This window comes from Dipodomys ordii, unplaced genomic scaffold (assembly GCF_000151885.1).
Source record: "Dipodomys ordii isolate 6190 unplaced genomic scaffold, Dord_2.0 Scaffold70, whole genome shotgun sequence".
NCBI classification, from domain to species: Eukaryota; Metazoa; Chordata; class Mammalia; order Rodentia; family Heteromyidae; genus Dipodomys; species Dipodomys ordii.
The window spans coordinates 9,994,034-10,014,330 of NW_012267286.1; the positions used below are offsets into that span (position 1 = coordinate 9,994,034).

General features: G+C 38.4%; 1 protein-coding gene across 1 annotated transcript in view; it reads left to right on the forward strand.

Moving 5' to 3' along the window:
* Positions 1 to 17,700, forward strand: part of Cenpe (centromere protein E, 312kDa) — a 60,742-nt gene extending 43,042 nt beyond the window's left edge. The window contains exons 37-48 of the mRNA XM_013023746.1: positions 359 to 619; positions 3,168 to 3,269; positions 5,571 to 5,789; positions 6,475 to 6,672; positions 7,397 to 7,600; positions 8,777 to 8,992; positions 10,350 to 10,535; positions 10,872 to 10,984; positions 12,044 to 12,141; positions 14,324 to 14,507; positions 15,638 to 15,924; positions 17,355 to 17,700. Of these exons, the coding sequence (XP_012879200.1) occupies positions 359 to 619; positions 3,168 to 3,269; positions 5,571 to 5,789; positions 6,475 to 6,672; positions 7,397 to 7,600; positions 8,777 to 8,992; positions 10,350 to 10,535; positions 10,872 to 10,984; positions 12,044 to 12,141; positions 14,324 to 14,507; positions 15,638 to 15,924; positions 17,355 to 17,449 (2,163 nt within the window). The 3' untranslated portion in view covers positions 17,450 to 17,700. The remainder of the gene's footprint in view (positions 1 to 358; positions 620 to 3,167; positions 3,270 to 5,570; positions 5,790 to 6,474; positions 6,673 to 7,396; positions 7,601 to 8,776; positions 8,993 to 10,349; positions 10,536 to 10,871; positions 10,985 to 12,043; positions 12,142 to 14,323; positions 14,508 to 15,637; positions 15,925 to 17,354) is intronic.
* The last annotated feature ends 2,597 nt before the right edge of the window (positions 17,701 to 20,297 follow it).

Genomic DNA, 20,297 nt, shown 5'->3' on the forward strand with positions numbered 1-20,297 from the left:
CCTGAGTAGCTAGGATTACAGGCGTGAGCCACCAGCGCCCGGCTCTTCCCTATTTTGATATGGATTAACTTTTATAGATATGTGCAGATGTCACAGATAATTGGGCTATAAACTCAAGACTTGTGAATATTATATAAGTATACATCAAAACAATTCCTTTTGGATTTATGTAAAATATTAATTAGAATGACATGGGGAAACTAGTTCCTCAATTTAGAAACTATTCTTTATATTTCCCTTAAAGAGCATATATGTGTATGTTATACTATAAATATAAATGTAACAAATTCCCATCTGTAACTAGACTAATAAAATTTTAAGTGTTTATATTAACATAGTGCTTCATGATTATCTTAAGATTCAAGAACTTACAGCAAATGAACATCAACTTTTTAAGTTAAAAGAAGATGTCAGAGAAGCACAGAAACAACTCAAGAAACAAAGTTTTGCTCTGAATAAAATGGAAATGGAGAACTTAAGTTTGGTTCAGAAGCTTCATGAAAGCCATGAAGAACTGAAATCTGTAATGAAAGAAAGAGATGATGTAAGGAGAATAGAGCAGACTCTAAAGTTAGAGAGAGATCAACTCAAGGAAGACCTGCAGAGAGCCATAGCCAGAGTAAGTTGTGCACTTTCCCTCTTAGCTAGTCAACATCCTTGTTTTTTACTAGAATATGTTCATTGTAGAAAGGGATTTCGTTTTTATATATCCATACATGCATATAATGCACTTTATTATTTACTCCCCCTCAATTTTTTAAGCAACTTGTAATGGATTTCATTATTCTGTTTATACGTGCATTGTACTTACGGCATACTCACCCTCCTAGCCTCTTCTTTCTGTTTCACCCAGAGAGCCAGAATGAATTGGCATTCTTTTTTTCTTTCTTTTTAGGTCTATATTCCACATAAGAGAGAGAACAGGCAATAGTTGTCTTTCTCAGTCTGACTATTTCACTCAGTGATCCTCAGTTAAAATCATTTCCCTTCAAATAATGCAATTTTATTTTCTGTAGCTAAAGCTCCACTGGGTTTATATACCACATTTTCTTACCCATTCATGAGCTGATCATCACCTAGGCTGATTCTATAGTTTGGCTGAATAGTTTGGCTAGTATAAACGTGTATGTGCAGATCTCTGTTGTATGCTGACATATTCCTTTGAATGTATGCCCAAGAGTGGTATTACAGAATCTTATGGTAGTTCTTTAGTTTTGGTGGTTTTTCCTATGTGCTGGTACTAGGGCTTGAACTCTGGAATTTAAGCTCTTACTTGGCTTTTTTGCTCAAGGATGGCATTCTACCATTTGAGCCACACCTCTGCTTTGTGCTTTTTTGGTGGTTAATCGGAGATAGAGTCAGGTTTGTCTGCTTAGGCTGGCTTCAAACCAAGATCAAAAGTGATGCTCCATTACATCTTTATATTTCTCTCGTTTAATAGTAAAGGATGTGGAAACAGGACTGGAACTAAAAATTGTTCATATGCATTTGAAAAAACAAGAACCCTTTCAACTTAGTGAGAAAGTTTTAGAGAAAACAACTCACATTGCAAAGATTCAAAAGAATTTAGATAAATCCAAAGATGAACTAAAGAAAAAGTTACATGTTGTTTGTTCTTCTTTGGAAAGTAATTATATCCAAAGTCATTTTGGAATGAGGAGAATGTAGATACATAGCTAGAAATAACAACCAAGCATTCCTAATGCAAAAATCTAAACTCTGAAATATGCCAATGTGAAGATTAAAACCTCAAGTTTCAGAGCATTTCACATATTCTTATGAGGGATTCTCAACCAGTAAAGTTGGTGCAAATACTCCACAAACTCAAATGCTTCTTGATCCAGGCAGAATACTCTGTTCATGTAAGGGATTTTGAGTTTGGGTATATGTACACGTATACATGGTGGCATTCTGTTAGCATTCTAACTTACTTTATAATTATCTCAAGATCTAAGAACTTCCAATTTTTAAAGTGGAAGATGATGTCAATAACAATGAAAGTGAATGAAATGAAACAATTGAAGAAGCAATTTGAGACCTAAAACTATGGATCACTTGTACTTAAGAAACTGTATGAAAACATCATCAAAGAGATAAAAGTTTGGGCTAAGGGTATGGATGAGCTGAGGATATGAGTCTCTCAAAATGGAAAGAGACCCATTCTGAAAAGCCCTATGCTACAGATAATAACTAAAGTGAATTCAGACTATTCTGCTATCAAGTAACTATAAGAATCATGCTTTTTATTTATTTTTTTAAAGGAGTACTAATGTATTGAGGGTTTTTTTTCTGGAAATTTCTCTGGATATTAAAAGTTGGTTGGAAAACTTAATACGTTTTCACACAAATAGGAATCATATTTTTTTTTTGTTCTTTTTCAATCATGGGGCTTGAACTCTGGGCCTGGGCACTGTCCCTAGCTCTTCAGCTCAAAGTGAGTGCTCTTCCACTTGAGCCATAGCACCACTTCTAGGAAACACCTTTTTAAAGGACTTTTTCAGAAAATTTTGGTTGCTTCATTTTTAAGAAGAGCAATGTTGGTGACATGGTTCAGTTGGTAAAGAGCGCTAGCCAGTAAGCAAAAGCAGAAGGTACTGAGTTTGAGTCCCAGTCTCAGACCTAAAAAAGAAGGAAGATGTAAAGCAGACTTTTCTTTAGGGAGGGGCAATTAATAAAAGTGGTTAAGGGTTAGAATTATTTAAATATTTGAAAGGGTTAGGTTTATAAAAGGTTAAATACCCCATTTCTGTACTTCAGAATGATTTGGAAGAATGGAACTAAATCTAAAACCTAATTTGCAGCTATGGAGAGTAAATCCTATTACCAGAAAAAAAAACGCAATTCTCCCAATTTTTCCCCCAGTGAGTTGAGGTCACTCATTGTAAGATTTTGTGATACTGTTACTCATTTTCTTCTCCTTAATTACAAGAGTAATGATTAATTCTATTTTTGAAGGTTGGTATAAAAATATGAGTAAGGTATGGAGCCACAGGCCTTTAGCTACCCAATACCTGGATAGCTAAGGCAGGAAGATCACAAATTCAAGGTCAGCCTGAACTATATAGGGGGACCAGATCTCAAAAAATTTAAATTAAATTTTAAGGTTAGAATACATGATTTGTCATTATATGTGAATGTGATTTTTGCCTATTTCTTTCTTAAACCAGGATCATCAGAATCACCAAGAGGTAGTAAAATTTGAAACGTTATTATGTGATGGAGAACCCCAACATACAGAAAGCCTGAGAGAAAAATGCTTCAAGATAAAAGTAAGTGTCCCCCATAGGAACAACATGTGACTATAAGCACCCTTCCAAGAGCCTCACAAAGCCTAAAATGGAATCAGTAGTGTCAAGCACTTTTCTAAACATAGTACCACGTGCATGTTTGGGCATAATACATACACAGATTACACAATGGGAGTTCATGGTTTTCAAATGACACTTGGAAAAGTAATTGCAAATGGTAAAGGGTTAAGCCAACCAGGTATCTAGGGGAAGAGCGATATGCTGGAGAGAATGGTTGTGGGACAGTAGTGTGCCTTGTGAGTTCAAGAACAGACAAGACTTTGGGTTTTCCACTGTGGGAGTTTGGTCCCTGTGGGCGACCCAATCTCTGTTACACTTCAAAGGGAAAATTATGGTTATAGTATTGAAAATTGAATGGAAGCAGAAGGACTGTTTGCCATACTGACTTCTAAGAATTGGATAAAGATGGTGAAGGCTTGGTCCAGAGAGGTAGCCAAGGACATTGGTAAGCCATGCTTAGATTCTGAGCATACAGTTGGAAGGTAACAAGTTATTGTCATCCTGTCAGAATACAGGATCTCAGGCAGGTACCAATGGCTCACACCTGTAATCCTAGCTATTCCAGAAGCTGAGATCTGAAAGTTGGAAGGCACCTCAGGCAGGAAAGTCTGTGACACTTATCTCAATAAACTACTCATTAAAAGCTAGAACTAGAACTGTGGCACAAGTGGTAGAGCACAAGCCTTGAGCAAAAGAAGCTCAGAGTCAGTGTACATGCCAAGAGTTAAAGCCTCAGAACCAGAAATAATAATAATAACAACATAATACAAGATCTCTCAGGACACTGTTGCTAGTGTATGGCTAGATCATGTAGCACATTCTCCACACAAGTCTGTTCAATATGCTGCTCCCCGATTTTAAAAATGTGATTATAGGAACATTTTTTAATGTAGTTTTATTTCTTTTAAGCTATGTCTATATCGGTTTAACAGATTTCACACATACTTTTTTTTTAACTTGATTCCCTAAAAAGCTTGGTGGCACAGATTGTAGTCTTTATGTTGTACTTGAGAAAATAGCTCAGTAAATTCCCTAATCAAAACATGGCAGAGAAGGCAGGTGCTAGTTGTTCATGCCTGTAATCCTAGCTACTCAGGAGGGTGAGATCTGAGAATTGTGGTTCAAAATCAGCCCAGGCAGTAATGTCCATAAGACTCTTATCTCCAATAAACTACTCAGAAAAAGCCGGTGTTGTGGCTCAAGTTGTAGAGTTCTAGCCTTGAGCAAAAGAAGCTCAGGGAGGACAGTGCTCAGGCCCTGAATTCAAACCCCAAGACCACCCAAAACAAAAAACCTGATTCTGGGAAAGGATTAGCAGATTTCTGGCTGGAGTTAGTGATGTGTAAAGAGTTTACCACACTGGTAACTGGGTAGCATGAGCCTTAGACATGTGTTTGTATGCCCTGTCTCACTGTCCTTTAGCTACAATACATACTAAATTGAGTTCACTCAGATGTTTCACTTTGCCAGTGCTTGTTCAATGGCTCACACCTGTAATCCTAGCTACTTGGGAGACAGATCAGCAATATCACAATTCAAGGCCAGCCTAGACATTACACCCCATCTCTGCTAATAGCTAGGCATGTGGTATCTGTCATCCTAGCTACATAAGAGGCTGAAATTGGTAAGATCCCAGTTCCAAGCCAGCTGTGCGAAAGGAAGAAAGCAAGGAAGGAAGAAAGGAAGGAAGGAAAAGAAAGAAAAGGGAGAGGGGGAAGGGAGGAGAAGAGAAGGGAAATGAAAGGAAAGTAATAAGAAAAAGAAAGATGTGAGAGACCCATGGCAATAGAAGAAATTGGACATGGTGGCATGTATCTGACATTTAGCCATAACAAGAAACAAAATAGGCAGATCACAGTCCAGGGGTGGATCCTGAACACAGAATGAGACCCTATCTCAAAATAACCAGTTCAGAAAACTGAGTTGGAGGCATGACTCAGCAGTTGAGCACCTGCCTTGCAAGCATTAGACCCTGGGTTTAAAACCCTAATGCTGCTTCCCATCCCTCCAAAATATCATTTAAAAGAACACACATCACAATCATAGGGAACCTGGTTTCTGGTTTTCTTTACCTATGTTCTTAAAATTCCCACACTGATTACATATCATTACTACCACCTAAAACCAATACTGTGTTTCATTTTTGCCTTTGAAACACCTTTTAATACCTTTAAATTGCACAGTATTAAAGCATTAGTTGTGTTACAATTCTAGTATTATAACTACTTAGTGTTAAATTGGATGCATTGTTATTTCCTTTAGGAGCTTCTGAAGAAGTACTCAGAGATGGGTAATGATTATGAGTGCTTGGACAGATTGTCTCTTGACTTGGAGAAGGAAATTGAAACCCAAAAGGAGATTTCAGTCCGAGTAAAAGCAAACCTCTCACTTACACACCCACAAACCAGAGAGATTCAGAAACTTCTTACTGCAAACCAGAGATGTTCCATGGAATTCCACCGAGTCTTAAAAAAACTTAAGGTACCACCCTTTTTAGTTATACCCTTATGAAATTTCACCTACAAATTTCCAGGTATGGGCTGGGAAAGTGACTCAGTGGTAGAGCGCTTGCCTTGCATGCCTGAGGCCCTGGGTTCGATTCCTCAGCACCACATAAGCAAAAAGGAAAAAAGCCGGAAGTGGCGCTGTGGCTCAAGTGGTAGAGCGCTAGCCTTGAGCTGAAGAGCTGAGGGACAGCGCCCAGGCCCAGAGTTCAGGCCCCACGACTGGACCCCAAAAAAAAAAAAAAAAAAAAAAAATATATATATATATATATATATATATAAAATTTTTTTAAAGAAAATAGATCTCAAATGTCTTAGCTGGAAAATCTAGGTGATTAGCAATAAGGAGACAGTATGTATATTAAGATGGATGGATGGCTAGATGTAGGTAGGTATAGATGTAGATCAATCTAGATACCTAAGCCAGGAAGTCAGAGCAATGGAAATACAGAAGTAGCTTCTGCAAGTTGACTCTCTTAAGATATAAAGAGGAAAAATTAGGGGATGATAATAGCTTCTTTCTTCCTCATGTATCAAAAGTCTTCCTCATGTATCAAAAGAGATAAATAATAAATGACATACTTTCCTACCTCACAGTCTCAGGGAGTTAATGTCTTCTAAATACAATAAAAATTTCATTTTTCTATGTTTGCTTCTACAAGTATGTGTTGAGTCATGTTACAAAAGTAAAGGAAGAGCAGCATGATTCCATCAATAGACTTGAAGTGGATTATGTCAATGAAGTGGAAAAGCAAAGTGAACTGCAAATGAAAATATGGAACCTTCAACAGAATTCTGACATGCCATCCCAAGAATTAAAGGACCAAAAACTCAACCAGATTATGGATCAACACGCTGAGGTATAATTTATTTTAGGTTTTGATTCTAGTTTAAGCCTTTTTTTCAAGTCAAAAGGTCCCTTTTCATGTGTTTAGAATCATTTTCACCGACCAGAAATTTAAAATAGATTTCAGAATAACAACTGGGCTGACATAAAGATTCAACCTCCTTTCAGAACTCCGTAGACACAGAAAAAACACTTGCAAGTGGAAGTAATGGCATCCCAGATTAAATCTCAGGTGCTTTCTCTCAGTTCTTGCATCTGTGCAAGATATTCCAGTCCATCTGTGACTGGAAGTCAAAAACAACTCCCTTGGGGTGGGAGGATGTAGTCAGCTTCAATGTGTACCACCATGCCCAACTTCTTTCTACTGAGATGAGGTCTCACAAACTTTTCTGCCTAGGCTGGCCTAGAACCACAGTCTTCCTAATCTTAGCCCTTCCCAGCAGCTGGGAAGGTATACACCACTGTGCCCAGCTACTAATTGAAAAGGGGTCTCTGGTGTATATGCCTGGGCTGGCCTCAATCTGCAGTCCTCCCAATCTCAGCTTCCAAAGTAGCTACTATTATAATTGTGAGCCATTGGTGACTGACATACTTGAAAATACTATGAATGAGATTCCAACGTGATTTTCACATATATCTGTGATATATATCATATATATAATTTTTTGCATTTCATATAGTAGTTACACAAAATCTTTCCTAATGATCAATCAATTTATTTCATGGTTTTCACACAGGAAATTCTCAAAGATTTCTCAGAAAATGACTTCACCAGCATAAAGACCGAATTGCAACAGGTGCTAAGCAACAGGAAAAAAATGACTCAGTTTTTAGAAGAGTGTTCAAAAACTACTTTTGATATACAGAAGGTTAAATGTGGCATCCAGAAAGAAAACACGAACATTTGTCAAGTGAATAACTTCTATAATAACAAGATAAATGTAAGTATATTAGCTTTATGATGCTGCTTCATTCTTTCTGTTGTTTGCTTTGTTTTTCTACTTCATTCCTGAGAAACTTAAAATGAGTTAACTTTAAGTCTGCTTCATTTATTTATATATTCATTTTAAGAAAAGTTGGTTTTAGCTGGATGCCACCTATAGTCCTAGCTACTCAGGAGGCTGAGGATCCCAGTTCAAAGCCAGCCTAGGCTAGAATGTCAGTGAGCCTCCTATCTCTAATTAGCTCCCAAAAAGCCAGAAATGGAACACCCAGGTCCTGCATCCAAGCCCAGAACTGGCACCCTAAAAAAAAAAGCCTGGTTTTGTAAAACATATTCTTCCTCTAATGTATTAGACTTCCTTAAGATAATTAAATATAAATTCATATATAATATAATTTCAAATATAAATATATACCTATGAAAGTAACAAACTGAGGCTAGGCACAGTGGCTTATGCCTATAATTCTAACTGCTCAGTGGCACAGATCAGAAGAATCATGGTTCCAGGGAAACCTCAAGCAAAAATTTCATGAGACCTCAGTTCAACGAATAAAAATCGCACACCTGCCAACTCAGCTACCCCTGCCAATGGTTGGTCTCTATTCTTTCTGTGGCATCACGGCCGTTTCCAGAATGTAACACTGGACAGAGTCTCCACATTATTTTCTCTCACTAGTAATGTGAATGGACCCATTTGTCTAGTGGCATGCATACTAAATGACATCTTGTGACTACCAAGTTTTGACAGTTAGAAATACAGCTGCTATAAGCAGACATATGAAGTTTTTCTTCTGAACAATTGTTTCAGCTTGTTTGGGTAAATCCCATGGAATGTAGTAGCTGGCTTCTGGTAAAAGGCTGCTCACTTTTGTAAGATACTGATAGACTGTTTTCCACAAGAGGCTGTGTTACAGGTATTTGTGATGCCGGCAGGCAATGAGTGATTTCAGAACTAGTAACCTTCAATGTTATAGACAGTCCTGATGACAATTCTCTGCATGGAAATAAGACTTTCACATTATCAATCATCAGGGAGTTATTTTCCCTATAAACACTAAGGTATGGAAAATAGGTCATAGCTGCATATAGTAGGTCTGCTGTGCTGTCAGCTGTAGTCTATATAATGCCCCTGTAAATTACTTTAGAAGTGTAAAGGTGTTTTGCTATTCAACAGGCCATAATAAATGAGTTGTCAGAGTTTGAAGAACGAAGTGCAGTTCGATCCAAAGAATGGGAGCACAACCTGGAATCAATGAGAGAGAAAAGTCAAAAACTACTTAGCGACCACCAGATGTTGTCAGTCTCCCAGGTGCCTGGGCCCTGCGTTACTCCTCCTACTCAAGACAATGCAAATCACAGTACAATGAGAGCCATGCAGCTAACCACAGAGGTATGTGAATCCTCACATAGTCATCTTCAGTTTAAAGCTGTTTCATGGAGTTCTTGATCACTTTTCATCATATGCATTTGACTTTTTTACATATATTTTCATTTTTAATCCCAAAACTAATAAAAATAAAAGGCCAGGTATAAGCCTATAATCCAAGCTACTCAGGAGTCAGTTCCAAGGTCAGCCCAGGAAAAAGTATTAGACTCTATTGGAAAAAGAAAGTGAAGCAAAAACTTGGGGGCATGATTCAAGTGGTAAAGCACGTGCAAGCACAAAGCCCTGAGTTCTTTCTTCAGTTCTATACATGCATACATACATACATACATACATTCATTCATTCATTCATACATAAATGAAGAGATATTTGTGTGTGTGTGCACACATGCACACAAACTCTACTTCAGTGACTTCCATGCAGATTCAGTTAATTTCTCTCCAAAAAACATGTCTTATATTCCCAGTAGGCTATATTAATGGAAAATGATTCCTCACTTTTTAAAAAAATCAGTTAATAAGTACACTTTTAATAGCATTATTATAATATTGGAATGTCTATTTAACATGCTTAACACTAACCAGGAGGTCACAAAACCATTGTACTGTTTCATCTGTGCCATTTAAGAATTTGATGATTGGGGGCTGGGAAGGTGGCTCAGTGGTAGAGCGCTTGCCTTGCATGCATGAGGCCCTGGGTTCAATTCCTCAGTACCACATAAGCAAAAAGAAAAATGCTGGAAGTGGCGCTGTGGCTCAAGTGGTAGAACGCTAGCCTCGAGCTGAATAGCTGAGGGACGGCGCCCAGGCCCAGAGTTCAGGCCCCACAACTGGACCCCCCCCCAAAAAAAAGAATCTGATGATTGATTGATATAAAATATTGGCATTTGGAGCTGGGCACCGGTGGCTTATGCCTGTAGTCCTGGCTACTCAAGAGGCTGAGATCTGAGGATCGCAGGTCAAAGCCAGCCCAGGCAGGAAAGTCTATGAGACTCTTATCTCCAATAAACTACCAGAAAACTGGAAGTGGTGCAGTGGCTCAAGTGATAGAGCACTAGCTTTGAGCTGAGAGCTGAGGGACAGCACCCAGGCCTAGAATTCAAGCCCCACGACTGACCAAAAAAAAAAAAAAATATATATATATATATATATACACACACACACACACACACACACACATATATAGGTATTTCTTAATCTAAAAGTCAGCATCTTCTAAATAAGGAAAATATCATGTCTCTTTCCTTTGTTATTATAATCTGGGAAAAATTAACACTATCTGAATGCAGTCATCATTTTCTCAAATCCACACCGTGATTCTGCCTTTAGGGTAGTCCTGAGAAGTTTTTGTTTTCTCTAATAGAAAATTCAGGAGCTGGAAACTTCCCTCCGTGAAGCTAAAGAAAGTGCTGTCCATAAGGAAAACAAGATCATAAAGATGCAGAAAGAACTAGAAATAACCAATGACATGATAGCACGACTTCAGGCCAAAGTTCATGAATCAGACAAATGCCTTGAAAAAAATAAAGAAACAATCCAGATGCTTCAGGTAAATAAAAGTTACTTTTCTTATATGTTGGATTTGAAAAATGATTTGGTTCTGTCCTCCTTACCAAAACTTCCAGTTCCCTGTCCTATCTGAAGTTTATTATTCAGGCTCACAAAAATGCAAGCAACTTAGATGGAATTTTTCATATATAATGTCGATCATTTTTATTATGCTAGAAGAGAGAATTTTAAAACTCATTAACATTGTTCTTTATACATGGAAAGTACTTTTTTCAAAAATTAATGTGTTTTTTCAATCTTTTATTGAGTCTTTTTTTACAACACTGGTGAAATTGAAAGTAGTTTTATTGTATGCTTTTTCTCTCTATAAAACAAGGACAAAGTTGCTCTAGGTGCTCAGCCCTATCAGGAAGAAATTGAAAATCTCAAAATGAGGCTGGTGGAGGTTGACCTTGAAAAAATGAAAAACACCAAGCAATTTGAGAAGGAGTAAGTCTTTGCCTTCATTGAACAAATACTTACTGGCTTACCTGTCTTCCTAAACTACATAAATAAGTGATCTATGAAAATGCTGCTTATATATATATATACATGTATATATGTGTATATATATGTATATATAAGCAACATTTTAAATTATTAAATTATCATTTTGTATTCAAGTTAAGCAGTTTTGGTCAATTAACTCCCTGTGTCTTTTAATGCTTCCTTCTCAGCCATAGAAAAAAGAAAAATAGCCTTTCATGCTTAAAAGTGAACATTGTGATACTTCTCTCTTTTTTTTCCTATTGTGTTTCTATAAGGATTTTTTTTTCCTATTGTGCTTCTATAAGGATTATGCTTTCTTGCTGTAATCCCAGCACTCAGGAGGCTGATCCATAAAATCATGAGTTCATGGGCTACTTAACTTTTTTTAAAAAAGAAAAAAGAAGGATGATTCTGCACTGGGCTAAAGACTTACATTTTATTGAAATTCTATTAGATTCTTAATTATAAAAGACATTTTTACTGAGAAAATGGAGTCAACAGATATTCTCATAGTTCTTCACAAAAGCAAAAACTATCTTTTTATCATTGCTAACAAATGCTTAATATAATAAGTTATAAAATGTACAGAATTTCACCTTGGGCCTCAGTTTGATACAGTCAAGGTTTGCCTTATTGACAATATAGAGGGAAAAAAATAATGCTTTTCTTTTTTATATTCTAGTAAAATTGTACATTGTAACAGATCTATGGCTTGTTTTATGGTGTCTCCAAATAGTGTTCACTTAATATCTGCTGGGCTTCCAGAAATTTTCAAAGAATTGGTTTTTCAATATAGAGGAAACTAGACTGTCCCCACAACTGAACAGAATCCTTCCGCAAATGGGTTTGTAGCTATAAAGGCCGTGATGGGAAGGTTACTATGAAAGCTCGTCTGCTGCTGTTATGGGAATTATGTCAGTATAATGTACTGGAAAATTCTTGACCACAGGTCTGTTTGTTCCTCCATGTAAAACTAGTTACTGGACTTTTACATATTATTATTATTGTTGTTGTGGTTAGAATTCATTCTACAAAAGCCACTGTGGACTATCAGAAAGAAGTAATAAGAGTCTTGAGAGAAAACCTCAGAAGAAATCAACAGGACCAAAATACCTCAAGTAAGTAGAAAATGAAGACATTTTCAGATCCTTCCCATTTACTTCAACACACCTGCAGACTTCGAAAACTCCAATGTTGTGTCATTCTAAGCTCAACTTAATGACCACACTTAAAATTAATGCATTGCAGTATTTTTCTTATTACATATCTTTTAAGTTTGCTCTAACCTCACCTGCTTATGCATTATAGAGTCTTTAAATTCTTGAGTTTTGAGACTGAGAATATGGCTTAGTGGTAGAATGCTTGCCTAGCATGCATGAAGCCCTGGGTTCAATTCCTCAGTAACACACAAACAGAAAAAGCCAGAAGTGGCGCTGTGGCTCAAGTGGTAGCGTGCTAACCCTGACAAAAAGAGGCTCAGAGACAGTGCCCAGGCCCTGAGTTCAAGCCCCAGGACTGGCAGAAAAGAAGTCTTGAGTTATATTTTCTGCATTATCAGATCTTTACAGATTCCTGAGATATTTTCACTACTATAAATGAATAATTTCACTATCAAGGAAGAACTGCCCTCCCCAATAAAAATCAAGCACATTTTGCTAGACTTTAACAATGTGAAGCTATTAAAGGCAATTAGAGCATAGTAGAAATAAATCTTGTAATTATTTGCTCATTAAACTGTAAGAGTCTTGATAATTACTTAGAAAATTCTTTGAGATGTATTTAGATACTTTTAGTAATTCATCATGTAATTTTAGCATATGCAGTCCTCAAACCTATTTTCTCCTATTTCTGCTTCTCCCATTATTTTTATGAGATTACTGAGTAGTATTTGGTGTGTCTAGCTAAAACTCGGAGCAATCTCCACACTGCCCTCACTGGCTGACCAAGTGAAATCCTGGAACCCCTGACTCATAATGTACCTGTGAAGATCAAACCAAAGTTGTTTGTGGGCACACACTGAAAATTCTAAATGCTAAGCAAAATACAAGACGGGATTTGCAAAATCTAAGATATTATCTGCATATTTCAAAAGAACATAGAGATATTCTCAGCAGTATTGGTAGGACCTGTTCTGCATGACCTTCCTCAGTGTCTGCTGGATGATCTCCACTCCTATCTATAAGACGTCAAGGGAAACTGGACATCAGTGGCTCATTCCTGTAACCCTAGCTAATCAAGAGGCTGAAATCTGAGGATTGTGGTTCAGAGTCAGCCCTGGCAGATAAATTTGCCCAAGCTGTTATCTCCAAATCCACCACCAAAAATCAAGATTAGAGGTGTGGTTCAAGTAGTACAGCACTGACTTTGAGTCAAAAAAAAGAAAAAAGAGCTCAAAGTCCTGAGTTTAAGCTCTAGTATCATATAAGTGTTATAAGTGAGTCATATAAGTGTTATAACCCAATTATAAAGAACTGATTTATGTTTCATATACACCATATATATACAACCTGAAACCAATTTTATATGATAATCATATGACATAATAATCAGGTATACACAGTGAGCCATTGGAAAGCAAAGGTGCCACTATATTAGCCACCCAGGTAAACAGTCCCAAGTTTCCCACGTGTGTGATCTCTGTGCTCAAAACCTTTTCAATATCTGAGCATTTCAGATTTACCTATATTGTACCTGAATTCTACCTCTCCTTTATGAAATATTGATGTGGTTGACCTAATGTGTTATTACACTAACACACAGCTCACATTTTTATGCAGTTTTACCTGCAGTCTGAGGAACAGTTTCTTGCATCATTTTCATACAAGAATAATTACTAACACTTGCTTCCCTGTCATTCAGAAGTATATATTGAGTACTTAAACCGTACTAGCTGACTGGGCTGGAATTCATGTATGCTCTACGAAAGCCAGCGCTGGGAATGAGCATGGCTGGGAAGCAGGGACCAACTAGACAGCCCTCACTGGGGTGACTGCTGTTATTGTGGTCAGGGTGGAAGATCGTGAGCCAGATAGCTTACTGGGATTGGTTAAGGTGAGCACTAATTATACTTATAATCCTAGCTCCTACAGAGGCTAAGATCTAAGGATCAAGGATCCAAGCCAGCCTGTGCAGACAAATCTTCAAGACTGTGAGGTCAAATTAAAAGCTGAAGCTGGAGACCTGGTTCAAGTGATTGAGTGTTAGCCCTGAGTAGAAAACGTTCAAGCCAGGGATAATGTTAGAGGGAATCTGTTGCTAGATAATGAGGTTCTCACATGGGTGTGCATTTGCCTCCCACAGTGGTATCAGAACACACTCACTCTCAGCCCCCAAGTAAACCCTTGACCTGTGGAGGCGGCAGCGGCATTATACAAAGCACCAAAGCTCTTATTTTGAAAAGTGAATATATAAGGCAAGAGAAGGAAATTTCTAAGCTAAAGCAGCAAAATGAGCAGCTAATAAAGCAAAACAGAGAACTGTTAAGGTAAGACCTGCCCCCTACCTCTTGTACGTGTATTGTCCCCCGGTCCCCAAGCGCAGGCCCTGCCCCTCCTGTTCCAGTGCTGTGCTAATACTGGGGGTGGGGTTATACGTACAAACTTGGTGTACTTAGAAACTCATCACTGTTACTGGGCAAGCAATTTTTAGAGTTCATGTGATATGTCTTTTTTAACAAGAATAATAATATGGGAGCACCACTACAGATGTTAGCTGTTTATTATCTGACCTATTTTTGATGGAGCCAACAACCAGGAAATAGAGGCCTTTGAAGGCACAGCTGAGATAAACCACAAGTCTAGATCCACAGATAATGAGGCCCTTACTCAGTGGACAGCTAACTCCTAGGTCCATTAACTAGCCTATTTACTTTACAAACAAATGTAATAAATTTACTTGTGTGGTTTCTTCCACTATGGAAGATTAGAGTATCTAAAAACAATACAATAGAAGAAAACCAAGCATTAAATAATTTTCAAATAAATAGTTCTTTACAAACTCAAAAACGCAGGCTTACAGGCTTATGCCTGTAATCCCAGTATTCACATGGTCGAAGCAAGAAGATCAAAAGTTTGAGGCCAGCTTGGACTGTATAGTGAGAATATCTCACTATACAGGAGGGAGGAAGAGAGCTAAACTAGAGAAACTTTTTAAGATGTTATGAAAAGGAAGTCTGATCTTATGTGGAAGTTGGGTGAGAGTCATAACCAAACACTAAAATACAGTACATCTGGAACAGTATTAGGAATTAATCTAGATGAAGAAGTACAATATCCTTTGTAAAGTTCATAAAAGACTCATCCATAAGACTAATCTATTGAATTGTTGCAGCAGTATCAGTACATAAACCATTCTGAATGATAAAAATTCACCTGAAAATCCAGTGTCACAATTTCATATCCACAGTGTTATATAGACCCAATCTCACTTTCTGAACTATGAAAATAGTTCAAACCTGAAAACATTTTATTGAAATTAAAATGTAAATGTGAGGAAATGGTAACTTTCATGTTTTGTATACTTTAGGAGAGCTTTTTTTAAAAAAACATATTTTTATGTGACTACGTTTAAGAATTAGGCAGTCTAATGATATCCTTTTTTTCCCTTATACTTAAGCAGTAATCATCATCTTTCTGATGAAGTCAAAATTTGGAAGGAAAGAACCCCTAAGAGAGCAGCTCAGCAAGAAGTGACATGTGAGAATTCTTCAAAGTCTCCTAAAGTAACGGGAACAGATTCTAAAAAGAGACAGAACGTGTCATCCCATTGCAAGGAGTTGAATGTACAAGATGCTGTGCCAAAGGAGTCGCCACATTCCTGGTTCTTCGATAACCGATCAAAGTCTTTCCCAGGACCTCATCCAGTTCACTATTTTGATAACTCTGGTTTAGGCCTTTGCCCAGGTAGGTGAATGTACAGGTTACCTGGAAATACATGGATCACAACTGGAACTTCTAAATGTTTGATACCAAAGGTCAAGTTTAGACAAGAGATTTGGTCTCATATGAGAAAGTCAGCTCTTCTGAGGCTTGGGACTAAAGAGCTGTCAGGTTTTACCCCATTGCCTCAAAACTTCAGTGTCATGAACTCTTCCTCCTATTGTTAAGTGGTTACCTTTTACCACTGGGGTGACATTTTCAAAATTTATAACTCGTTCTCTTCCTTAGCACAGCTTAAAATCTCTCCAAGTCTTCTAGCTGCTCTCAGGACAAGGCACAATTCATTTGTACAATTTTTAAAAGTCCCACATACCTAACTCTTCACCCACCTATGGAAATCTGTACTTAAGAAGGTTCTTGAAATGTTCACTACAATACATACAGTAGTAGCCCACCTTTATCCATGGGGCTTTCATTCGAAGGCCTGTGTAGATGCTTGAAATCCTGGATAGTATAGGATTCTCTATGTGCTACTTTTTCCTATGCATACTTACTTTTAATCAATTTTGACCTTTTCCATTTAAAAGGAGCAATGTATGGTATCCCTTTGGTATAAAGATGGCCAGCCTGCCTGCTTTTAAGGCTGTGGTGCTATTACTAAGTAAGACAGGGTTGCCACACACAAGCACTCCAATACTAGATGGCCATTGGGATGCTGAGATGCTGCTATGCACACATCCGGTGTGAACACAATAAACCAAGCAATGATGCATGTCCAGGGCAGGGCAAAGCAAGTTTCCATCACTACTCATGGTGCCATACCATTTAAAACTTTAATTTTTATTTCTGGAGGTTTCTAGTTAATACAATTGGATTATAGTTGTCCACAGGTAACTGAATCCATAGAGAGTAAACTTGGGATAACAGGTGATTACTATATTTGTCTGGTATAGCACACCATTTTGTTTCCTAAAAAAATGGGCTAGATGAGATTCAAACTTAATTCATGTTTAATTCTCGCACATTAATGTAGTCTAGATGAAACTTTCTCACCTCTTGGCTTTATGTATTCTACAGTTTTCCTAACAGTTCTGGTTATGGCACAATGAAGAATAAACTTCTTTCTTTTTTTTCATTTGGTGCCAATAAAGGAGCTTGAACTCAGGGCCTGGGAGATGTCCCTGAGCTTTTTTCTTCAAGGCTGGCACTCTACCACTTGAGCCACAGCTCCACTTCTGGTTTAGGAGTGGCTTCAATTGTGATTCTCAGATCTCAGCCTCCTGAGAAGCTAGGATTATAAGCGTGAGCCACCTGTGCCCAGCCACCTTTTTAATTACCAAATGCAGTGGACCACATTACCATTTCCCATTTCTGTGTCCCTTCTGTGCCCAAGACCTTTCTTCCAAATGTGATTGATATCTTTCTAATAGGATTTGTTTTTATTTTATTCTCAGAAGAACAAACTGAAGGAGCAGAGAATGTGGATCCTCAGCCACGGCCTTGGCACACCTCTTCAGGAAAAGATGAACCTGAATGCAAAATCCAGTAGGCCCCTCCATCATTCTCCATCTCTGGAGGCCCAGCACGCCTCCTTCAGAAAGGACCTTCTGTGCCTCCCCAGCGCGACTTAATTTTAGTTTAATTTTCACTTTGCCGCTCGAGGAAAGATGAAGGAACAAGATAGTAATTTATTCTAGTGATTTGTAGTGGTGATAACAGTGCAAATGCATGTGGTAATACTTTTAAACATTGAACTTTATATTTATTTATATATATACAATAAAGAAGAAAGTTATTGAAGGAAATTTCCTGGCTTTCCGTGTAGTCATAAAGTCTACCACTTGAGCCACAGCGCCACTTCCGGCTTTTTTCTTTTTGCTTATGTGGTGCTGAGGAATTGAACCCAGGGCCTCATTCAGACAAGGCAAGTGCTCCTCCACTGAGCCACCTTCCCAGCCCCAAAGTCTATATATTTTTTGGGGGGGGTCCGGTCGTGGGGCCTGAACTCTGGGCCTGGGCACTCTCCCTCAGCTCTTTAGCTCAAGGCTAGCACTCTACCACTTGAGCCACAGTGCCACTTCTGGTTTTTTTCTTTTTGCTTATGTGGTGCTGAGGAATCGAACCCAGGGCCTCATGCATGCAAGGCAAGCACTCTACCACTGAGCCACCTTCCCAGCCCCAAAGTCTATATTTTTAATTTGGAATTATGTATGTAGGGCTTAGAAGTAATTCTAAAACATAGCACATAAGTCAGTAACATTTATTGACAAAGTTGTAACTATGTTTTTAGAACCTTAAACATTCAATAAATGGTTAGCCAATTGGTTCTGAATTGCAGCTCCATGTGGTATTTCTGGGGGTTTTGATGGGTATTCTTTTTTTTGGCGGGGGGGTCCGGTTGTGGGGCCTGAACTCTGGGCCTGGGCGCTGTCCCTCAGCTCTTCAGCTCAAGGCTAGCGCTCTAGCACTTGAGCCACAGTGCCACTTCTGGTTTTTTTCTTTTTGCTTATGTGGTACTGAGGAATCGAACCCAGGGCCTCATGCATGCAAGGCAAGTGCTCTACCACTGAGCCACCTTCCCAGCCCTTTTGATGGGTATTCTATTCAGGACTTGGCTGTGAAAAATATACACATACTTTCTGGGTTTCAGTACTAGATTTTGTTTTTGATTTTTTAGGTGGTATTTCTGGAGGGAAAAGCTTCTAGTAGGTAGTACTTTTCCATTTTCATTAGATTCTAAGAACTTTTGGATTTCCTTCCCATTTCTTCAATGACCCATTCATCATTCAGCAATACATTGTTCAGTTTCCATGTATTTGAATATTTTCCATAGTTGTTTTTGCTGTTGAATTCTAGTTTTATTCCTTAGGGTCTGATCCAATTCAGGGAGTTATTTCAATTTGCTTATATTTGCTAAGTCTATGTTCACGATCTATTTTAAGTCATCTTGAACATAATAGATCACCAATATGATCAATTTTAAGAGGAAGTTGTGCACCTGTTGAAAACAGTGTGTATTGTGTGATGTGCAATGGTATCAAATGAGCTGGAGTGTTTGGGTAGGGGAGGGCTGTCTCCCACCCACCCAGCAGTCAACACTTGGAGCCAGGCTCAGGCCCTGGAGACTGAGTACTTAGCTTAGAGCACTCAAACTTATGGGAGTCATTTCTGATCTAGGAGAGTGGAACCTGGGACATCTCCAGTGCTCTTACATTCTCTGCCAGGAGTTTTCAGCCTCTCCTCAGCAGACTCCTAAAACAGCTCTGTCTAGCTTAGACAAGAGAGGCAAGACTGTCTCTGGTCCATGCCTCCACAGGGAGTCCCAAGTCTCCATTCCTCAAGGGGTCTCAAGTGGCTACCTCTTCCCTACAGCTTCTAAGCTGCCAGTTTGTTTCTTGCAGCTTATACTTCCCTATGGAGCCCAGTAAGTTCTCTCCCTCACAACCAATTGATGTACACATTACAGAGCAAGGTGTCCTGTGACTTCCTGAGCTGTATTTTCCTTATTCTCAGGCCTTCAGAGCAACTCCCCTAAAGCAATAGGCCCTCCTTCAAGATGGCATAAAACAAATCTTGCCTGCCATCTTGTCCTGTCATCCCGAATTTCAATTGTTCAGGCACAGAGGCTACATCCTCTTGTCTTTCTAGTCCCAGTCTTCCTTTTGCTTTCCTGAGTACAGAAATCCTTTTTCATTTTTCTGTTAACCTACTCATCCCCGTTTCCTATACAAACACTCAAAAATGGCTTATCAGACTTTGTTTTTCTCCTCAACTCTTCCCACTGGAAAAATCTCATAGATCAAATGATAATGTGTGTGAGAGAGAGAGAGACAGAGAGAGAGAGCTTAAAAGCTCAAGGCTAGCATTCTACCACTTGAGCCACAGCTCCACTTCCGGGTTTTTGGTGGCTAATTGGAGCTGAGACTCTCATGAACTTTCTTTCCTACTTGGGTTGACCAGGATCCTCAGTAGCTAAGACTATGGGCATGAGCCACCTGTGCCTGGCTCACATAATCTTTTCTATTCAACCTCTTCATTGTAGACAGAGTTCCTATCTGAGTAAAGTTTTCTCAACCTGAGGTCCTTAATTGTATATAAAGTATACCTGGATGAGTTTTATGTCATCTTAAGAACTGAGAACTTAAGATTTAAGAATTCTAGGTGAACTCATATGTGGACCTAATTTTCAGAGATGCTATAGTCTTTTACTAAAGAACTAAGACAGGGATGTTGGCTCATACCTGTAATTCTAGCTACTAAGGAGACAGATTGGGAGGATCATGCTTCAAAACCATGGCTTGCCTGTCATCCCAGCTACACAGGAAACATAAGATCACAGACTAGGCCACTCAAGGCATAAATTTAAGACCCTATTCATAGACTAGTGAAGGCAAAGG